Genomic DNA, 21,257 nt, shown 5'->3' on the forward strand with positions numbered 1-21,257 from the left:
AGTTAGGTGCCCTGGTCCATACAGCCCCTTGCGTGTCCACATAGTTACTGCGATGTCGCTGTCGCCTCTCACTTGACTGTGCGCTCCTTGAGGGAAGACTCCGCCTTTGGCTCCCAGGGTGTGCAGCTGCTCAGGTGTCCCATACACCAGGAGAAGGCTGCAGAAACTGAAGCCTGATGAAGGCCATGGCAGCTCCAGAATTTTATTCTAGGAGGGTCCCAAGGTGGCATTTGGTTTGCAGGAGCGGAACCCCGAAACCAAAATTGCCCAGCACTTAACAAGCGTTAGAGAATTACAGTTCGTGTTAGAGGCGGAGAGATCAGGCCGCGTTGTGCAGGGGTCACCTCCCTCTACAACCCGGTGGAAGCAAACTCTAATATCCTTTGCTTCCGATGAAGAATCTGAGGAGCTGCCATGCTCTTGATCAGACTTCAGTTTCTGCAGCCTCGCAGGTCACACGCTTCCTTGAAGGTCACACGGGCGGCTCATGGCAGGCTGGGACTGCAACCTAGCTCGGTTTGTCTGACTCCAGGCTTGTCATCGCGGGAGGCGTTTAGGGGGCTTGAGGTCCCCCACCTTGTGCATCAAGGACCAGCCTAGATCTAACGGAGTTGACAGCGAGGCGGGAATCCCAGCCTTCCCTGCGAAGGGAGGGCGCAAGGGGGCACCGCTGTTGAGGGCGAGCGGCAACCATGCCGACAGCTGTTGTGCACTAGCTGGGATGGGGTGGAGGGAACTACAGTTCCCAGGAAGCAGTGCGGCTCCCTGGCTGCCCCGCTCAGGCCACGCCCAGACCACGCCCCCACCCGCCTCGGCCACGCCCCGGCCACGCCCCCGGGCCGGCTGGTATATAAGGGCCGAATGGCCCGGCGGCGGGCAGAGCGCGGAGGCGGCGCGGGCGCGCGCGGGGCTGCCGGGGCCGGAGGAGGCTGCTGCTCGCCCGCTCGCCCGCTCGCCCGCCCGCCGCTCCGCGCTTCTCCCTCCGCCTCCCCGGCCCCGCGCACCTACGAGCTCCGGGCCGCGGGCCGAGCTGCCCCGGGCGCTGTCCGGGCCTGCAGAGGGGATGCCGGCGGGGACCTCGGGCTCGCGCCGGCGTTGCGCAGCAAAGAAAGGCGAGGCGCGGCGTCGGGGCTGCGCGCCCTGGAGCTCCGGGACGCGGCACTTGGGAACCCCCGCGGCGAGCTCCCGCCATCTCCGCGCGGCCGGAGCGCGCAGCCCGGGGCTGGCCTCGGGTGGAAAGTGCGGGGAATGGGGCGAGGGGCTCCGGACCCCCCACCGTGGATTACTTGGTGTGCATCAGCCGGGCTCAGACGACCCCCACCCCCGCGACCTCGTCTGCGTCCTGGGCTTGCTTCCTTCCACCTGGCAGTCGGGGCGCATACCTGGCAGGTAAGTGTTCCCTGCGTTTCGAGGGAGGGGGTTTGGTGCGCTCCTCTCTCCCCGCCTCCCCCCCCCCCCGCGCCGCTTTCTGGAGCTCTTGGGGTTTGCACGGAAATTTCTGCTCTCGCACTGACATCTCCGCAGAGACATCCCCTCGGCCCCCCTCCGGGCGGCCCCCCGCGGGACAGACCCTCCGCCGGGGTGGGGGTGGGGGTAGGGGTGGGGGTGGGGGGCCCGTCGCCCTAACCTCCGCCCTCGTGGCCGCCCCGGGGCCCGTTACCCCGGGAGGGAGCGCTGCCGCCTCGCCGACCCAGACTGCGGCGGGCTGCGTGGGGGCTGCGGCGTCTCCCCAGGTCCCTGTGGCCGGGCCTTGGGTGAGCGGCTTAACTGCAGGGCCACCCACCCAGGGTGCTGTGGGCAAGGCTTCCCGAAGGATGGGAGACGGCAGGATCCCGGGGCACCGCGTCCACCGTCCGCCGTGCATGCACCGGGTTCCAGGTCAGCGTGGGGAGGGGGCTTAGTCTTGAACCCTGAGCTAAAAGCAAACCAGTTTTAATCTATAGCCGCATCCTCTCCTTGTCCTTTTGTGTCGGCCGCCCAGGCCACGGTTTGGGGCAGCTCCCGTGCCTGTCACTGAGTGGGCGACCCAATAGATGTTTGTTGAATGAATGACTGAGCTAGTCCGTCTTGATGTGCAGAGAAGCGGGGGTCTCCTTTACCTTCTCCCTCCTTGCCACTAGGGCTCAACTCCAGGACACCCCCCCCCCCAACCCGGAAGATGGGCTTCCTGGTGATGCTTTCCCAGATGTGGGATTCACTCCCCCCCCCCCCAACCTTGGCAGCCTGTCCCTGATGATCCATTTCCAGCCCAGAAGTCCCTCCTGCAAAGACAACTTCTGGAAGCTGTCAAGGGGGCCTCCCTGGGGGTGTTCTCAGGTGCTGTGCCTCCAGTGAGCACCTGCTGGGGGTGGGGGGAAGGAGGGAGGGCCAGGCACCGCAGGAGGAGAAGAGGTGGTCTGTGTTAGTATTGTCCCCTCCCCCCTGGAGCCTGTGCCTCTGGCTGCACCCAGGTCCCTGGAAATGCTCAGGTTGACGCAGCACCTTTTCCTGTGGCCTTTATACCCACCCTCTCCCCCTGGCAGCCTCCTGCCGCCCCCAGAGAGGAAATATTAAACTGTCCCACCATTCACGCACAGCTCCACCTCTGCACCTCACTCGATTTTAAAAGTATTCCGTGTTCTCTCTCTTCTTTGGAGGGCTTGGGTGGCTCCGTCGCTGAAGGGTCTGCCTTCAGCTCAGGTCATGATCTCGGGGTCCTGGGATCGAGCCCCACATCGGGCTCCCTGCTCAGTGTGGGGTCTGCTTCTCCCTATTCCTCTGCCTCTCCCCCTGCTGGGGCTCTGTCTGCCTTTCTCTCTCTCTCTCTCTCAAGTGAATAAATTTAAAAAAGTCTTTAAAATGTAAAAGAAAACCACAAAAAAAGTGTAAAAAGCAGGAAAAAAATACTCAGTTCCAGTAGTGCTGGCAGTTTGATGCATTTCCTCATTGCTGAAGCCCTGCAATGTATACACTTTGTTTACTGCTTTTTTCCTCTCGATTTTGCTTGAACAGTTCCCCAGGTAATGGCTGTATTCCTCTGCCGGCATCAAATCCTAATCTGACAATTCCCCTCTTGTTGGACACGAAGGTATTTCTAGATGTTTACCCTTAGAAGTAGAGCCTCGGTGAGCATCTTTTCTACACAAAGCTTTGTCCACCCTTTGGATTATTTCCTTTGGAAAATTACCAGAAATCACTGTCTTTGCTTTAAGTCAGAGTCATGTCTGAAGCTGGAGAAATGCCCCTCTGGGTGGACATTTCGGAGCTGGGCTTGGAGGAAGAGATCCCCACTTAATCCGTCACACACCTTCTGGCACCTGGGAGCCAGAAGACAGTGGGCGCTGGGAAGACACTTGCTGAGTAAATGCAGTGTTTCGTTCATTTCGGTTTTCCTGAGGCCAGCATTGGCATGAGAGTAACTTATGCTTTGCGTCCACGACTACCTTGTAAATTATTTTAGCAAGGCCACAGGTGAAGATTTAGTAGGCGGCTGGATTAAAACTGCTGTCCTTTTTTTTTTTTTTTTTTAAAGAATTCACTTTTGATTTTGATAGAGATCTAGATTTACAGGAAAGTCACAAAAATAGTACACGGAGTTCCCCTATACTCTTTACCCAGCTTCCCTGAATGTTAACATTTTTCATACCCACAGCGAGGTGGTCAGAGCCAGGGGATTAACATTCACAGACTACTTTGAACTCCTCTTTGGGCCTTATTCCGATTTCTCCTAAGGTCCCGCTGATGTCCTTTACCGGGCTCAGGAGCCGATTCAGAATCTTGCATTGCAGAAAATTCTGACGTAACAAAAAAAAGCGGGAGTTGAGAGGGATTCAGGAGATGCTCTTCTTCCTCTTTGTTTTTTTTTCCTAAACCATTTTATTGAGGTGTGATTGACATACACAAAGCTGTGCGAATTTAACGTATACAACTTGATGAGCTCGGTAATGAGTGTACACCGTGAGACCCTGACCACAGCCTAGGCCATAAACCTGCGTGGCCTCCAAAAGTTCCCTCCCACCCTCTTTATTATCATTATTATTTTGTTGATAAGAGCACTTACCAGAAGATCTTCCCTCTTAGCAAATGTTTAAGTGTACAATGCAGTATTGTTAACTGTGGACGCTGCGCTGTACAGGAGAACACTAGGCCTTATTCAGCTCAGCAGAGCGTCTTTATTCCGGAGAAGGTTTTTGAGTCGAGACTTCTTCCACTTTCTTGCCCAGGTTGACTTGCCCCTCGTCCCTCCCTATTTATGGCCAGCGGAGCCGCTGAGACCCGACGGGGCCCAGAGGAAAGGGGAGCCCCCGCCGGGAATGGCAGGAAACTTCTCTGTGTACCCCTCCTTCCTTCCCCCGACACCTCCACTGGGAGTGAGTCGTTGAGTAAAAATTGGGTTATAGCCTGATCTGTCCGGACACGTCTTCCAAGGGGTAGGTGGATGGATGACATCCGGTGTGCGTGAGAGCGAGCCGCCAAGCACCGAATCCGCTGCTGACAAGTCCGGCGTGCAATGCCTGTGTGGGTGACTCACGCCGGCCCGAGTAGCAGGTGTGCCGGGCTGCTAAGTGTGCAGACCCAGCAGAGGCCGTGTTTCCTGGTTATCTTGGCAGGTTTGAAGGAACAATGGGTTCTACTCTTACCTCGGACTGGATTTTGGGGATTGCCCAGCCCCAAGGGCCAGGGAGTGATCCCCCTTTTCTTTAGGGGGCTTCTTTCACCCAAGAGGGCTGCGGAGAGCCAGCCCGAAGGGGTTTTGGAAGTGGCTGATGTGGATGGAGGCCCGAGTGTCCTTGCATGAGAGAAGGAAGACCTGCGTTCAGTGAGGAAGCCCACGGCAGAGGCCCTTCTGCGCCTCCAGCAGAGACCACGTTAGCCTCAGTGTCGTCAACAGCCTACGTATGCTCGAGTTAGGGCCGTCCCCTCCTGCTGGGGGCGGCTGCCCAGAGCGAGTGGAGGTGATGTTTGTTCGGGATCAGGAAGTTTTGAGTTACTTGAGTCTCCACACAACAGACTTCAGTTGTCCAGAGAGAGTTTTGGGGGTGTTGTTGGGGGTCTGGTCGCCTAGCGTGGATGTTTCTCCTCCTCTTTGAAGCCCTTCCCGCCTTCCTATTAGACCTCCTGAGCTCTGGAGGATACTCATCCTCTCCTTCCCCGTCCCCCCCCCCCCCCACCATCCCCGGTGCGCACACACGGGCCCAGACGGTTTCCGTAACCCGGCAGCTCGGCGAGGAGCATAACAGGAAGTCTTGGTGGGAGACGGGCTGGGGATGTTGCCTCTACTTCTGGAACAGCTTCTTCTGTCTACACCTGCCTTGTCCCTCTCCTCAGTGACTCCTTGTGGGCCCTCCCTTCTCAGGAGCCTCTGCTGTCCCCTAGCTGGACGTGGGCCCGGTCCAGACTGTTCGCTGGGCCGCTCCCCCAGTCTCCCCAAGTTGTGGTTTGCACGAGAACGGATTGCCTGGGGAACTTGAGAAGAAGGAGTACTCTTCATGAGCACTCAGCAGCCATCCTGCCCTCCCCTGCCTTAGAGGCTCTGTTTGGGTATGTGTGGGGGCTGGGGGTCTGCATTTTTGACAGGCTCCCCAGGCCATTCCAGTACAGATGGACACTTTAAGGATCAGGGTGTTGACTGATTTCTTGGCCAGCAAAACCCTGCATTGAGACTTTCCTCCCCGCTGAAGCTTACCCAGCCATAAAACCATCTTTTCTCTCTTCCAGGAAGCCTTCCAGGCCTACCTCCACCGGGCTGGGGCCCTCACGTGCACTTATTTGGTTTGTAGGTACATCTTTTGAAATCTGAGTCTTGGCAATCAGGTATCCTTTGTGCTTGGTTAGGACAGGAATGGCTGTGTTTGGATGATAAAGGTTGGGCAGTTGTGGGTTTTGGGGACGACTTAGATCTGCAGGCTCTACCCCTGGGTTTGCGAGTTCCCGGGGAGCTTGGAAGAAGAGGCCCCGCGATAGGCAGCTTCCCGCTGCTTCTGTTAGTCGGGCCCACGCAGACCACTGCTCCTCCTGTTTCTGGACGTTGTCGTCTTAGGCAATGTCCACCGTCCCCACGGAGCTGGTCGGGGTCCTCCGCGGCCAGGTAGCCCCCGTTCTTCATGTGGCACATGCTCCCAGCTCACTTTCCACGAGCAAGACAAAGGTCCTGGACGAATGTGCTCACTTTGATCCGTGTCGTTGGCTAGAGACGCCCTGTTCAGAATCACGTGCTTTGCGGACTAGGTTTGCACCTGGAGAAAGGTCTGTACGGAACCAATCGTGGTCGGTCACATGACATGCGAAAGGCCTGGAGGAAGCATCCAAGCGCAGGAATGCTGAAAAGGCTGGTTTCTGTCTAAGCATTCTGTTTGTGATGTGAATCATCGCCTCCTCCCGCATTTGGTTTGTTGGTACAGGTTTTCACATAGAAATCTCGAAACCAGGTGTTTTTTTTGCAGTTGGTTGAGACAGAAGTGGCTGCGTTGGGACGGATGATAACGTTCTGGGTCCGTAGAGATGAGTCAGACCTTCAGTCTCCCCCTGGGGTCTGTGAGCTTCCCCCCCCCCCCAACCCTCCTGGCCCACCGCCTCGCCAGGCCCCACCGTCGTTTGGGAAATGGCCCTTACGGGAGCTGGTGGTGTGGTCTCCACCCCCTTGCATGTCCTGCAGGGTGACCTTGTCCCACTTTAGAGTGGTCTGTGCTTTCCTTGGGCTGGCCGGGAAGCCTGAGAGGGACGGGGCAGGACGGAGCGTCTCCGCCGGCCCGAGATCCCCCGTGTCAGCCCGCGCCCGGCTGGAGCCACCGAGGGACCGTCCTGTCCCATTACCCTCACCGTCGGCGCGTGGCCCGTCATTCGCCAGCACACGCCCTGCCTCCCTCCCAACTTCTGCAGGTGCTGAGTGCCTGCTGGACGCCTCCTTGGACACTGCCGCAGCCCCTTGCCGCCTTCTCCCGTGGCCTTCGGGTTGGCGGGAAGCGCTTGATTTCGCTGACTTTGCGGAGGAAGGTTCTGCGGCGCTTCTTGGGTGTGGAAGGGAGGGTCTCCGAGAGCCTGGCCTTCGGGGGCCCAACCTTCAGCGTGTGGGTGAAGGCCTCAGGAGCTCCCGGGACCATGACTGTTTCGGCTGTCCTACCTTCCTGTCTTAGCTCATTTTTTTTTTAAAGATTTTATGTATTTATTCATGAGAGAGGCAGAGACAGAGGCAGAGGGAGAAGCAGGATCCCTGCAAGGAGCCCGATGCAGGACTCGATCCCGGGACCCCGGGATCACGCCCTGGGCCGAAGGCAGACACTCAACCACTGAGCCACCCAGGCGTCCCCCTCCCTTAGCTAATTTAAACATTTTTCACCTTTTGTTTGTTATGGTGGCAGATTTTACCAGGGTAACCATTTCTTATGGGTGCGATTAACGGCGCTCACGCTGCCTCTCCGTCCTGCCACCATCCATCCGTCTCCAGAGCTTGGTGAGCAGCCCCGACCCCGACCGAGACTCTCTGCCCTCCCAACACCAACTCCCTGTCCCCCTGTCTCACACCCCAGCGGCCACCATTCTGGTGTCTCCATCGATAGGGACCTTGCGGAAGTGCGGGGACCGAGCATTTGTCCTTCCCGTGTCTGCCTTACGTCACTGAGCATCACGTCCCCCAGGTTGGCCCATGTTGTAACAGGTGTCCCAATTCTTTCCCATTTTAAAGCTTAAAACCTTCCCACCGTGCGGAGACCGCATTTTGTTTATCCACCCGTCCATCGATGGGCACTTGGATTTGCTTCCGCCTCGTGGCCACTGTGACCACTGCCGCCCTGACCATGGGTGTGCAAATAACCTGTTGGTGTCCCCGCTTTCAGGTCTTCTGTGCCTATGCCCAGAAGTGGGGTTGCTGGACTCTAGGGTCATCTCATGTGTGATTTTTTTCTTTTACTTTTTTTTTTCTTTTTTTTTTTTTTTTGAGAAACCATCGGATTGTTTTCCAAAGCAGCTGCAGAATTTCACATTCCACCAGCAGTGAGGCAGAAAAGTTTGGATTTCCCCACTCACTCCCTGGCTTTTGTTTTTGATCACAGCCATCCCACCGAGTGTGAAGTGGCACTTTAATTATAAAGGCAGGTCGACCCCCACGGTGAGAATGTTTCCCACCCTGGTTTTACACTCGGGGATGCCTGTGGATCTCCTTTTCTCTCCCAGGGAGAATCTTCCCTGGGAGCTAAGCACCCCGGGGAAATGAGGAGCAGTGGGGTTTACGTGGGCAGCGCTCGGCCCAAGTCGGCTTTGTGCATTAAAAGGATTGATGATCTAGTGAGTTCTTTCCATCCTGATTATTTGCCATGGGAGTTTTTACAAGTGGTTTTGTGTCCCTATCGCGTCTGGTACCACCCCCAACCCGGCGAAACAGCCAGGTGTCCTCCCCATTTTACGGAAGAGGTTATCAAGGCACAGGTGAGGGAAGGATGTGCCGGAGGTGGACACTGACCCAGAGGAGCCAGCTCCTGACTCCTCACCTGGCACACACCGTGCACAGGGAGGATTTTGGAAGTGTTGGTACAATGGGGGTGGGGGTGGGTGCTGGGAAGATGGAGATTGGTGTCTCCATTGGAGGGAACTCCAGGGGGAGCCTTCTTTAGGTGGCCAGATTTCATATATGAAGTTTGCTGGCCGTGGTTTTTTGTTTTGTTTTGTTTTTGGGAAAAAAAAATTAACTTTTCTATGAAACTCTTCTGCACAGCCACATGGGTTAAGAAACATCTTTTGGAGCACCGTGGTGCCGTGATAGATCTCCGTCTCGGCTCCCGTGGAGAGCCCTGGTTCGAGGCTGGGTCAGAATGCCCAGCTGCCCAGCTCCCTCTTCGGGTTTTTTTTCCTGAAACTGTGTGTGATCCCCCAAAGCTCACTCTTTTCCGGCTGGTTATTGGACATCCCCAGCGTGCATCCAGCCTCAGCGGGGGTTAGGTGTTTGCAGGAAGTGGTCTTAGTGGCCTGGGGACCGATTGTGTCTGCAGATAGAAAGCGACCTCGTGTCCCTGGAAGCATCATGAATGTGGTTCTAGTTCATTTCAATTTTTTTTTTTTTCCATTCTGATGTTTCTTTTTATTTTTTAAAACGAAGCAACAAGAACCAAAGTTCTTACTCCTGTGGATGGGGTGAAAGAACAGGGTGCTCCCAAGCTCGAGGAGGAGGCTTTCTTCTCTCTCGGAGGGGAAGGGAGGAGGTGCCTGCCTGTGGCATCGCCCCACCCCGGCCCCGGCCTGTGACCCCTTCCTCCTCTGACTTCACACAGGACACGTCTAGTGGCCCCAGGGTCACCCTGGCGGAGGCTTCTCTGAATCTGAGGGCATCCGTGGCCCCTGGCAAGCCAGCTGGGAAATTTAGATGTTTGGGTTTTTAATTAAATTTCTTAAGTAGAAACCAGGAATGTGGTTAACCAAAGAGCTGAGATGGTCCCAGTTTCTAATTCCACCCTGGCCACTGGGCTTTTCCGCCTTTCCCGGAATTGTTTTCTGGTCACTTTCCACTGACCTGTTTGTATCCTGTCCTCCTCCTCCACCCGCCTCATGTTGTACTTGAATTAAAGCCTTTCCTCGTTTCCAGATTCTTTCTCTCTGTCCTGGTCATCCTGGCATCTGTCTGTAGGGGAAGATGACTTGGGGAAGATGCCTGTGTGGCTGCCTTCATGGGTGGTGGTCAGAATGGCCATTTGATATCACCTGTGCCCTAAAGCAGGCCTTTGCCCTGTTCCTTCTGCCTCCCTGGATGAGGGTTCAACAAATACAGCCGCCAACCCGTGCCGGCTGCCAGAGCAGCAGTGTTACGTCGGGAAGGAGAGAGAAGCCCGCCTTCTGCAGGCTGGGAGCAGATGGCTCCAGCGTCTCTTTCTTCATCCTCATAGGCCTGCTTGTGGGTGGGCATCATCATCTCTGACATCAGAGGTTTAAAAGGTTTAGAGACTTTAAGCAATGTCCTTAAGACGCCAGAGCTTTGCAGGATGGAGCCGTGGTTCAGACTCGGGTCTTAACACGTGCCCAACCCTGGGGTCCCATCCTGGCCCGGTCACCAACATCTTTGTGACATTGTATGAGTCACCGGGCCCCTCTGGGCTCTATTCCTCATTCATTAAAAAACGAATCTATTTTTAGGTTGAGTGATTTTGGTTGCAAATTGCAGAGAAACCAATTCTAATGGGCTTAAATAATCAAGTTTTGGGTTGTTAATTTGACTGGAGAGTCTATGCATTATGCTTTTGGGTGATTTGGGGGGTGATTGGGCTCTCTGGTTTTTTTTTTTTTCCAATTCTTTTTTTTTCCTTTTTTATCTGTTTTCAAGATTTTATGTATTTATTTATGAGAGACACACAGAGAGAGGCAGAGACACAGGCAGAGGGAGAAGCAGGATCCCTGCAAGGAGCCTGATGCAGGACTCGATCCCAGGACCCTGGGATCACGACCTGAGCCAAAGGCAGACGCTCAGCCACTGGGCCACCTAGGTGCTCTTCTCCAATTCGTTTCATTCTTGTGTTTTACTTTCCCAGTAGAAGCAGAACGGCAGGAGTATTTGCAGACCCCTGCCTCCACAGACCCAGAGTAAGAGAATGCCTTGATCGCAGCTTTCCAGAGGGCTGACCCTGTGGGAGCTCACCCCTGGGAGGTGATCCATCCGTGTGCCAAGAGGTGGGATGCCCTGATTAGCTGTCCTTGGTCACATGCCTCACAGCTGATCTGTGGGTCGAGGCAGCTTCCCTCCCCAGAGCCACTGGGATGTGCAGACGGAAATTAGGGCCTTAGGAGCAGGGCGGGATACAGAGAAATATCAGATTTGCTACGAATGAATTGGATCAGTGGATAATCCACCAGAATGAATGGTGGGCAGGGAATTGATTGTGTTTCCCACTGTCTAGCTAGGGACCTAGGAGGGTGGAAAGGTATGGTAATGCTCAGTGACAGGTGGCAAATGGATGAACCTTACCAGTTCTTCCCTCCTCTGAGTCTCTGAACCCGAGAGTCTGTTTTTTTTCAGGGGACATCATCTTGCTCCATCAGGGAGCTAGGGCTTTGGCTCTGGGATCTCCAAGACCAGCCTTGCAGGGGATCACTCACGGCTGGGTTTTCATTTACCTGCATGAAAGGGCTGTTACCTGCATAGCCAGTTGATGCTTGGAATGGCAGCTCTTGCCTGAGATTCCTTTAAAATGAAGGAAAACACCTTCCCCCATTCTGAGCACCTCCAGACTAGGGATGTTGCTCCTGGCCTACCTGGCAGAGGCAAATCCTGTCCTATTCCTGGTGTGAAAAGCCCAGTGATGGGAACAGGGGCTAGTGGGTTTGTACAGGCTTCTCGCTGAGCTCCTGGGGAGGAGACTGAGCACCCAGTCAGACCAGACAGAGGGCTCGACCTGGAGCAGCCACACACGTAGACTGATGTAGATGGCTCCAATGTGTTCACAGGTACAGGTGCCAGCTTGTGGCCCAGCTTCTGGGGGCTCCGTGTTAGAGGGATGGCTTTGCTCTCCAGGCTGTTGAGCTCCAGGTGGGGGCCCTCCTTGCTTGCTTTGTCCGCACATTACACAGGTAGGCTTTGTCTGGGGAGCAGTGACTCATGCTCATGGGTCGTGTGAGCTCTTAAAGGCAGCCATGCTGTCCTGGCAGGTGCTCCCAGCTGGCCTCATTTGTTATTGCGAGGAAAAAGGTTCATTATCATGGCGATAAATTATTTCTGCTCTGAAGCTGGAATGTGAATAGCCTCTTTAGGAAGGGTGGTGCAGTGGAGGAGAGGGGTGATTGTCGTGTCTTCAAGTGATGCATGTCCTAGGACGTGTGCTAGCTGCTTCGTTCAGTATTGCCCCCATTTAATCGATGGGCAAGCTGAGACTCCCAAGAGTTAAGTCACTTGTCCGAAGTCACCCTGCCCTCCTGGAGCCCAACCTTGATCTGCTTCCAGGTTGGCACATGACGGCATCCACCTGGCTTCTGGCTGCCAGCTTGCGTCCCAGCTTCTTTTGGAAAATGCCAAAAGTCACACATGGACTTGATAACATCTCGATAGCGATGATTCATCCTTCCCCTCTTCCTCCTTACCACGGACAAGTTTAAAACAGCGTTTCCTTCTCCCTTCTCAGTGAAGTCAAGAGTTAAAACAAATTTACACCAAATTAATGGAAAGGTTCATCTAGAGTTACCCCGAGGAAAACACGATCACTAACTGCTCCCCGGGTTCCAGGCCTTTCCTCGCCTTCCCCCTCCTGTCTTGCCATCCTCCCGTTGCTCCCTGCAGGTGTAAAATCCCGCTGGAAGAGCTACAAGTCATTGCGCACCAGCTCCCGACTGGCAAGGGTGGAGTCGGGATCCGGACGCAGGTCTATTTCGTTTTTAAACCCCTGCATTTCCCTCCAGTATTGTCCTGAGTCTGTGCACTTAGGAGATGCCCGTGTCCCGGGCGTGCGTCGACGTCATCAGTCCCCGTGTTGTTGAAATCCCGGGAGGGATGCTCAGGCCTCGGCCCGCCCAGGTGGAGTCCTGTCGCATTTTCCATCTCCTGCGATCGTTGGCATTTAGAGCGGTGATTCAGGGGTGGTCTAGCATCCTCGCTAGAGGAACCTTATGAGGTTGGGTGCACACGTGTGAGCGGGACAGGGAGGCAGACTGGCCCACGATGGAGGCCTCCGATGGAAATGCTGTGTTGAAGGGTTGTGACCCTTCATCCCCCGGATGGTGTTCTGTGCGCTTTACTCCTTGAGCTCAAAGCTGAGCTGAGCTTTCACACCACACCTGCGGCTCGGCCTGCCCTTCTGATGTTGTGCTTGGAAACTGGACAGAGTCGTCCAGGGCTGGGCCAACGTCACCTCCGCCCGGGTTTAAGGGCAGGTGAGAGACCCTTGGCCATCTGGGCCGCGCTCCCGTTAGCCACCACGTGCTCTGTCCTTTGCTCACAGGATGTCATTGGGAAAGTGGAGAATGGAGCCTGTGTGGCCTTGGGGTTGGGGAGGGGTGGCAGTCGAGGTGTGTCTAGTTTGCGGATCGCGTGGACTGAATCTTGGATTCTTCCTCCCACTTCTTTGCTTGCCTCTTCTTGGCTTAAAACCTGTGTGAAAAAAAAAACAAAAAACAAAACAAAACCTGTGTAAACAGGGGCAGCCAGGGTGGCTCAGCGGTTTAGCACTGCCTTCGGCCCGGGGCCTGATCCTGGAGACCCTGAATCGAGTCCCATGTCGGGCTCCCTGCATGGAGCCTGCTCCTCCCTCTGCCTGTGTCTCTGCCTCTCTCTCTCTCTCTCTCTGTCTCTCATGAATAAATAAATAAATTCTTAAAAAAAAATAAAACTGTGCAAGCATTACAGAAATGGAGAGCATGTTCATGGCTCTATGTGCTTCGGCTGCCATTGTCTCTCTGCTCCAATGTCGCTGGATATAACTTGGGAGAAAAAAAATTCCACTTTCTAGTCCAGAGCTCCAGTCCACTTTGGGTTTTCTTCTCGGAAGCCCAGAGCTTGGGCTGCAGAGGGTAGGATTTGGGAAGCGCAAGATTGGGCTTCCATTGGCTTAAGTGCGGTGACTATGTGAAGGTGGCCTGTGTCCTCGGACGTGCAGGCAAGTGTAACCAGCCCCCCGAGCTCTGTTGGCCTGAGTGGACAGACAGCACTGGGGTGCAGTGAGGTGCCCCCGATGGTCCTCCTTCCTGGGGTCTGCAGTGGGCTCGTCTCACTCAGCCCTCACTCTTCCCTGCAACCTGCTAGTCACTACCTTCCCGAGGGGCTGTGTCCCTCTCCCTGTACTTAGTGACACTCACGGGGAGGGGGGGCAAGAACCCTAGAATCCAATATTGCTGTCCAGTCATTCCTCGGGTTAAACTCACTCTCTGTTTTTGCTTTTACCCAATCTTTCCCTTCCCCTCATGTCTGCATGACTGACAATGTAACATGTACCGGTGATTGGTTCACATACGTGGATTTTTCTCCTTCGGCACAGTCAGAAGCGTCCATTCACGGCACCTGGCCTGAGGCCGACTCTGGTATAAGCAGTTTATATCTTGGGGAGGTGACAGGTCAGAGGCCCACGCCACTCTGCCCTTTGTGTGTGGCCCTGGGTGCTGCACCCATGGACTGGCAAGGCCCCCCAGACACGTTGCGTTGGGAAGATGGGTACGCATCTTGGTTTGGGGAGGGGTTACAGGTCTCTGCTCCAAGTGGCCCTGGCCGTTGCACGCTTCCGTCCCTTGTGCCTAGAATTGGTGGCTTCGGCAAGGGGGCTGGTTTTACTAATTTGCCTTGTGGCTTTGGACGGGTTTTACCACATCTTGGGGCCTCAGCCTCCTGCCTGTGTACCTTCGAGTGTACACTCGGTTCCTTGATTAATCCCGGCATAGAAGGCGTCTCCTTGTCTCCCCTGCTGCCTTCGGCAGATGCGCGGGAGCAAGGTGGGCAAGAAGAAACGCCCGATTGTTCTTGGCGGACGCGTCGCTCCAGCTCTTTCTGCCGTACGGACCGCACAGCTTCCTGGACAAGGGCTCCGTGAAACTATAAGCGAAATAACACGCAGCCGTCTCGTGGGCCCTTCTTTATAAAACATCACTTGTGATGATAGTTTGGGATGTCTTCAGACGTAAGCTAGGGTGACCTTGGGCCATAATAAACAACGAGGGATGAGCACTGGGTGTTATTCTGTATGTTGGCAAATTGAATACCAATAAAAAATAAATTTATTATTAAAAAAAAAACCAACAACAACGGGGGGAGTAAATTACCCCCCTCGCCCTGGGGCCGGAGAGAATTTTATTTATTGAAGGGCCTGGGGGTGTCCTGCCTCCCCGCTTTCCACAGCCAACATTTGGACTCAAACTGCCTTCGAGGGATTGATCCTCTTAGTATGACGACGGAATGGAGGCCCTTCGTTTCGGTAAAAATAAGATTTCTGGGACGCTGGGGTGGCCTAGTGGTTGAGCATCTGCTTGCAGCTCCGGGTGTGATCCTGGGGTCCTGAGATCGAGTCCTGCATTGGGCTCCCTGCATGGAGCCTGCTTCTCCCTCTGCCTGTGTCTCTGCCTCTCTCTCTGTGTCTCTCATGAGTAAATATAATCTTAAAAAAAAACATGAGATTCCTGTTTGCTGGGGGTTCCCGACCTGGCTTTGGGAGGCCGACCCCGCTGCAGGGCTCACAGCCCCCCCGCCACCAGAATCCTGCTCTGCAGCGGTTGCTCCCCCTGCTTGCATTTCTGTTGTCCTGGAGGCAGAGCTGCCTGGTAATAACCTGAATTGCTCTGGGAGGGAGAAGTCCTCGCCACACCCCCTCTTCCTTCCCGCCCTCCTCACCCTCCCCTCCTCCTAGGAGGGGAGGAAAAAAAAATAAAAAAAATCATTCTTCCTTTCTGCATCTGTGTCTTTAAGAATTCCCTGCATTGTAGCCCCGGGACAGAGACCCTTCTGTGAGAGTCTGCTGGAGGCCTGTCCTCCGTGACACCCCGCCCCCCATATTAAAAGACCATCGGAACAAGCTCCCCATTCTCCTCTGGAGAGGGTCCCTCTGTCCCAAGCCAAGCAACTCTTAAGGGAGCGTTTATCCTGGGACACTCAGCTTACAAAGCCCGCTGCAGCGTCAGATAAACTCACTCAGACCCGCGGGGAGAAGGACAAAACCCCCTTTATTTTCACCCCTGCGGGGAGACCAATAAGGACTTTGTGCTGAGAGCAGGGGTCTGAGCAAACAGAGGAGGGGTCTGTGGTGGGGCTGGGCTGGGGGGAGTGGAGAGCCTCCAGGGCCATTATCTTATCAGCTTATCTTTAGGGGGACTCTCAGCAGGGGACAGTGGGCTGTGACTCTGCTGGAACCACCTTGGCTGTCCCCTGCAGCGCCCCGAGAAACCCTTGGGCGGATTCGCCTTGGTTGTGCCAAGAGGAATCCCTGGTTTCTTTCTTCAGCCTATTTGGATAGGGCAACGCTTGTGCACTTGGTGGGCCAGGCCCCAGCTGTGTGCATGCGCCTGCACATCTGGGCGAGGTTGCGTGCATGCACCCCATCTGGGGGTCTGCGGGCACCCCCGGCCCCTCACGTGTGGCCGTTGCCATAACTCGGGCGTAGCCTTTGTTGTGCGTGGCGAGATGTTTTCACTCAGTCATGTAAGCCAGACGTTTCCGTGATTGGTTGTTGGAATTGGAGTCTTGTTAGTTGAACAGCTACTGAGTGCTCTGCAGACCTGGGACGTAGGCCAAGAGGACAGCGCCGGGCCTCCCATCACCAAGGGAGTGTCTGTGCCTCGAGCCTCTGCCCGCTGCCCAGCAGGAGGACCCCCCCCCCCCCCCCCCCGCACAGCTCAAGGGGGTGCAGGGGAGGAGCTGAGGGCGCCGGGGTCACAGCAGCATGAGGGTGCTGGTGCCGCCGGGCCCTCGCCTCCTGGCCTGGCTTTGGTTTGGGTTTTGCTGTTCCTCGCTCCCTTTACGTGGCTCCGGCTGGAAAGCTGCTCCTGAAGCGCTGCAAAGCGAAGCTGTGCGTTAGAGCCTCTCGCACCCCTTGTACCCCGTGCCCTCGGAGTGCTTGTCTCGCACGGGTGCCCCCTCCTAGCGGGGAGACAGCAGAGAGGCTGGAGCCTCTGCTGCCCACCTGGCTGCTGCAGCAAACAAGCTGAGTTAAGGGCCCTTGCTGGAGGGAGCTGTGGTCGAGAAGGAACCTTCCCCACGAATGTCTTGAGAGAGAGGATCCCTGACCCCGTTCCCAGCGCCCCCCTGAACCCTAAATCTGTGACTGTCTCCCCATTTTCTTTCCTCGGGGTGGTGGACCCTGGTGGTGGGGGTTGGCGGGGTGAGAGGAGGGGAGGGCAGGAGGGTCGGCTCCTGAAATTCCCAGGTGGCCTGTGTCTCATGTCTGCCCGCCCCAGGAGTGGGTGCCTGCGGGAGGCCGGGTGGGGGTGCAGCGGCAGCCGGAGAGGCCTTTCCAACAGGGCTTCGTGGCCCAGGTGAGGTCCCTGTTCACAAATCACGGCTGCCAGGGCAATCAGGGGACCCGCATCCCAGGGCCGGAGGCTCCTGGGCCTTCCCCTCGTGGCAGAGCCTGCCTTGCCCATGGGCCATTGGTTCCCCGCTGAGGCTGCCTACAGTGTGAACCAGGAGGGCAACAGTTGCCCCGGATCGCTGGGACTAAAGTGATGGAGGGGCCACCTTGGTGAGAACCTGACCTTCTGCGGACAGACAGCAGGAGCTCCGGGCTCTGCAGGTGGACTTCCTGCAAGAGGAGGCTGGGTGGGTCTCAGAAGCAGGCGCGGGTGGGGTGGGGAAGAAGGGGAAGCAACAGCCCCATCTTGGACAGTCGGAGGGTGGGCCTCTGCATCCCTGGTGTGTTCCTGGACCAGGCTCCCAGGACTGGATGGAGAAAATGAGCATCACCGGCCTGAAGTCGCCACCAGCCATGGGATCCAGAATAATCTCCAGGGAACATTCACACCACAGTGACAACTAGCACCGATGGGGCTGGGGGATCGGGGTCACTCCGGGCAGGGCAGCGGCGCTGGTGGGTGTGCCCTGGTTATTTCTTTACCTTTGCCTCAACGCGAGCCCTCATCTCCTACAGGTGAGTGTTTTGGAACTACTTACTGCAGGACGTAGAGCACAGAGGTTTCGGTGCCACCGTCTACGGATGGGCCATCTAAAGGAGGGCGCACGTTGTCTTGGGTCCAGGGTCTCTGTATCAGCTTGCCGCCTCCCAGGAGGGAGATCTTGGAGAGCTTGCCGTGCCTCTCTAAGCCTTGGCTTGTGTTGTAGGCAGAGAACCAGGACGTGTCCCAGAGTCCATCCTGCTCTAGAAATAATGCAACCACGTGTTTTACGATGGGCATACCCGCGGCCCTGTGTGCCTGGGTGTGCACACGGACTCTCCTGTCTCTTGGCTCTTCGTGCACATTTCCCCATGACCCAGGTCACCCTTGCCCTGGTAGGATGTCATCCCACCTCTCGACCCCTGCCCAGAGGAGGGTGGGACCTTTGCCACCAGTGGAAATGCGAGAACCCATTGGCCCCAGGCAGCCAGGCCAACGGCAGGGAAGGGTAGGGAGTCAGAAGTCAAGATGCCGGTCTCCTGGGTGGCTGAGCTCTTGTGTCGGCCCTGCTGGGTGCTTGGTCAACGAGGCAGCACCGAGCATGAGGTCCGGGCTCAGAGCACGTGGTTGAGGGCATAGGGTGGTGGGGCTGCTGTCCCCTTCCGGCTTCTTTCACACCCAAGGAAGGCTGGAGGCTCTGGGGATTGTTTTGGAGGCTTGGAACAACGCACGTGCGGGTCTATGTTCAAGCAGGATGATGTGTGTCTGTCACTGGCTCATTGCTCTTGCACACTTGACGCAGCCCACACTCAAGCAGCTCAGAAGCCTTTTTTTTTTTTTTTTTTAACCGGTGATCAACCTTCCTTGGGCGCCCACATACCCTCCCAGAGCATGCCTGGTCGACCTCAACAATTTGACCAGGAAAAAAGTCGGCCTGTGCTCGGTTTAATCCCTCCTGGCATTGACTTTTTCAGCGGGCGAGGGAGCCTTCTGGGTGACGAGAGGTGCATTTTGGAAAATGGACCGCGCATCCTCCTGTTTTATCATCCGCACCGTTAAGGGCCATGTCTGTGTGTTCCCGTTGGTTCTCGGCCTGAACCGGAGGACGGGGGGCTGAGTTTTGGAGCTGCCCGCCCCCGTGGCCTCTCCCTGGACTGCACCTTTCACGGCACGACACGCGGCTGGGGAGGTGCCCTTAGTCCGGGCAGGTTTCGCTCTCCCCTGGACATAAGCCTCCTGTTCTTGCATCGGGGTGGGAGGGGGGGCGGCGGGGAGGGCCACACGTAGTACAAGGCAGGCTTCACCGGGCAAAGGGGGAGCTGGGCGGGCTGGTGGGGTAAGTGGCAGGGGGTGGGAGAGTGTTGTCATTTATTAGGTCCCTGAAAACAATACGGGGTTTGTCTCCAGGGGACGATGGTGCCTGGGGAGGCAAGCCAAGATGGGCCCAAGCAGAAAGAAAACAAGCACAGGTCTGACGAAAATGTGGTGACCCCGAGGAGCAGGGGAAAAAAGCACCTTTGTTTAGGAAGGTCAGGGCGAGCGAGGGACGGGGAGGCAGGGAGAGGGCGTGCGAGGAGGACTCCCGCGCCGGACGGATTGCAGCCTCTGTGTCGGGGTCCTGGGCCCCTGCGAGGACGGCCAGCTGCGTGGGAGTTGGCGGGGTGGCTGGCCTGATGGTTTGCATTCTGGGCCAGATTTGGGGGAATCGATCCCTCATCTGCTCTGCTCCGTGAGGGTGGCCCGAGAGAAGATCCCGCATGAGAGTCTCCCTGGGGTTTGGGAGGGAGGATGGAGAGAGGGCTCTGTCTTCCTTTGGGGGCTCCTGGTGGGCTGCGGTTCTGCTTCCTTCACTGAGCCTAATGGGGGGGGGGTCTGACCGAGCAGAGAAGCCCTCCCAGTGGAGGCAGGCCCTGGGGGACGTGGGGACAAGGGGTGGGGCGCCCTTCACCTGTCCTCACTATAGTGCCGGAGACCTCGGGTGTCTGGGGGCGGCAGGGGGCCGTGCAGAGACCTTCCTGCTCCAGTGCTTTCTGCCTCGGACCCTCCACGGCCAGCCCTGTGCACTTGCCCAGCTGCGTCTTTTCTGCAGACGCCCTGCTGTCCTCTGTGGACGGGTCTTCCCAAACCCAGTGACTCACTTTGGTTTCTAACTAATGCCTTCTTGCTTTTGGGGGTTGTTTTTTTTTCTTTTTGATTTATTTATTCATGAGAGACACAGAGACACACAGAGAGAGGCAGAGACATGGGCAGAGGGAGAAGCAGGCTCCATGCAGGGAGCCTGATGTGGGACTCGATCCCTAGACCCCAGGATCACGCCCTGAGCCAAAGGCAGATGCTCAAGCACTGAGCCACCCAGGCACCCCGACCTTTTGGTTTTTAGCCACAGGGGCTTGTAGACCCCCAACTGGTTGTAGACCTCAGCTCGTGGGGCCCACAGGTGCAGCAGTCCCGGGGAGAGGGAGAGTGGCACAGCCCCTTCTCTGCTGAGGGGTCTTGTTCCCAGGACGGCAGCCCTCACGGCCCCCCAGGAGCCCGGAGCTGGGTCACCTGGACTGCCAGCCACCTGCCCGCGGGAGCCGTGATGGAGAATCCTGGTGGCAGGTGTGGACACTCGGCTCTGAGCCACTCCTCGCAGGGGGCACGTCGGGGGGCAGGCAGGGGGTCAGCATCGCACCAGGGCCCGTTCACCCCGTTCTGAGAGAGGAGTTTCTGCGCCGTCGGTTCTCTGTGCTGACACTCTTGGGTGGTCGGGGCACTTGCTAACACACTAGCTCGTTCCGTGTTCAGGCGCCTCTCGCGGTGAGGTGCGCGGGCACCCATGCCCAGATCGGCCCCCGTGGAAGCTTGCTCAGACACGTGGCTGCACAGACATGCACGCTCACGGTCCTCACGGTGGCCCTTGGGAAGGCATAGCCATCATCTGGGTTTTACCAAGGAGCAAGGTCAGACGCAGAGAGGGGCCCCAGACGAGCTCTTGGGCTCAGCCGTCGTGCTCCAAGCACCAGGCTGCGTAGCCTTGCAAGGGCTTTGTTTGTCCTCAGTTTGCAGCAGCAGAGCCCAAGGCTCAGCAAGGTCTAGTGACTTGCTCAGGGTCACCCGGTGGCCCGTGGGGCCCCGTTGACCCTACAGGCGGGTGCTCCCTCGCAGACACTCGGTGTGGTTCCCGCCACCTGTCAGCAGATCACCTTGCGGGAGAGTTTGCATCAGTAAATCAGTATGTTTTGTGTTTGACAGAGGGCCTGGAGAAGCCAGCGTGTCCCTGCCCGTGTCACCGAGAGGCCGGCGTGGTGCGAGGAGGACGGGGTTCGCTCGGGGGGGCTCTCCCCTGCTCTTCTCCCGGCCCAGCCCCCACGGGCCCCGCAGGCCCCAAGCCCTGGGCCTGGCACGCTGCCCCCACCCTGGGGGGCCGCCCTCAGTTTTCATCATTGCTGACGACGCATCCGCCTCATGAAGCGGCTGAGACGGTGCCGAGGGGGACCCGTTGTGCCTTGAAGGAAATTGTCTTGTCTTCCCTATCTTTTGGAGTCTGCCCCACTTAGGGGGGGCCTCCTTCACTGTTTTAAGGGGTCCTCCTTCTTCCTCCTCCCTCTTCCTCCCTCCCCCCTTATCCTCCCTCCTCTTCCTCTCCCTCCTCTCCCTCCAACTCCTCCCTCTCCCTCCTCCCCTTCCCTCCTCCCCTTCCCTTCTCCTCCCTCCCTCCTCCCCCTCATCCTCCCTCCTTCTTCTCCCTCCCCTTTCTTGTCCTCCCTCTCCCTCCTCCCTCCTCCTCCCCCCTGCCTCCTTGACCC

The 21,257-nt window shown here is 56.9% G+C and overlaps 1 protein-coding gene across 1 annotated transcript in view; it reads left to right on the forward strand.

The window, feature by feature from the left end:
- Positions 1–721: 721 nt before the first annotated feature.
- LOC140629585 (uncharacterized) overlaps positions 722–21,257 on the forward strand; it is a 60,824-nt gene continuing 40,288 nt past the window's right edge. Inside the window, exon 1 of the mRNA XM_072819073.1 lies at positions 722–1,389. Coding sequence (XP_072675174.1) covers positions 722–1,389 — 668 coding nt within the window. The remainder of the gene's footprint in view (positions 1,390–21,257) is intronic.

Source organism: Canis lupus, assembly GCF_048164855.1.
Source record: "Canis lupus baileyi chromosome 16 unlocalized genomic scaffold, mCanLup2.hap1 SUPER_16_unloc_4, whole genome shotgun sequence".
In the NCBI taxonomy this organism is placed as follows: Eukaryota; Metazoa; Chordata; class Mammalia; order Carnivora; family Canidae; genus Canis; species Canis lupus.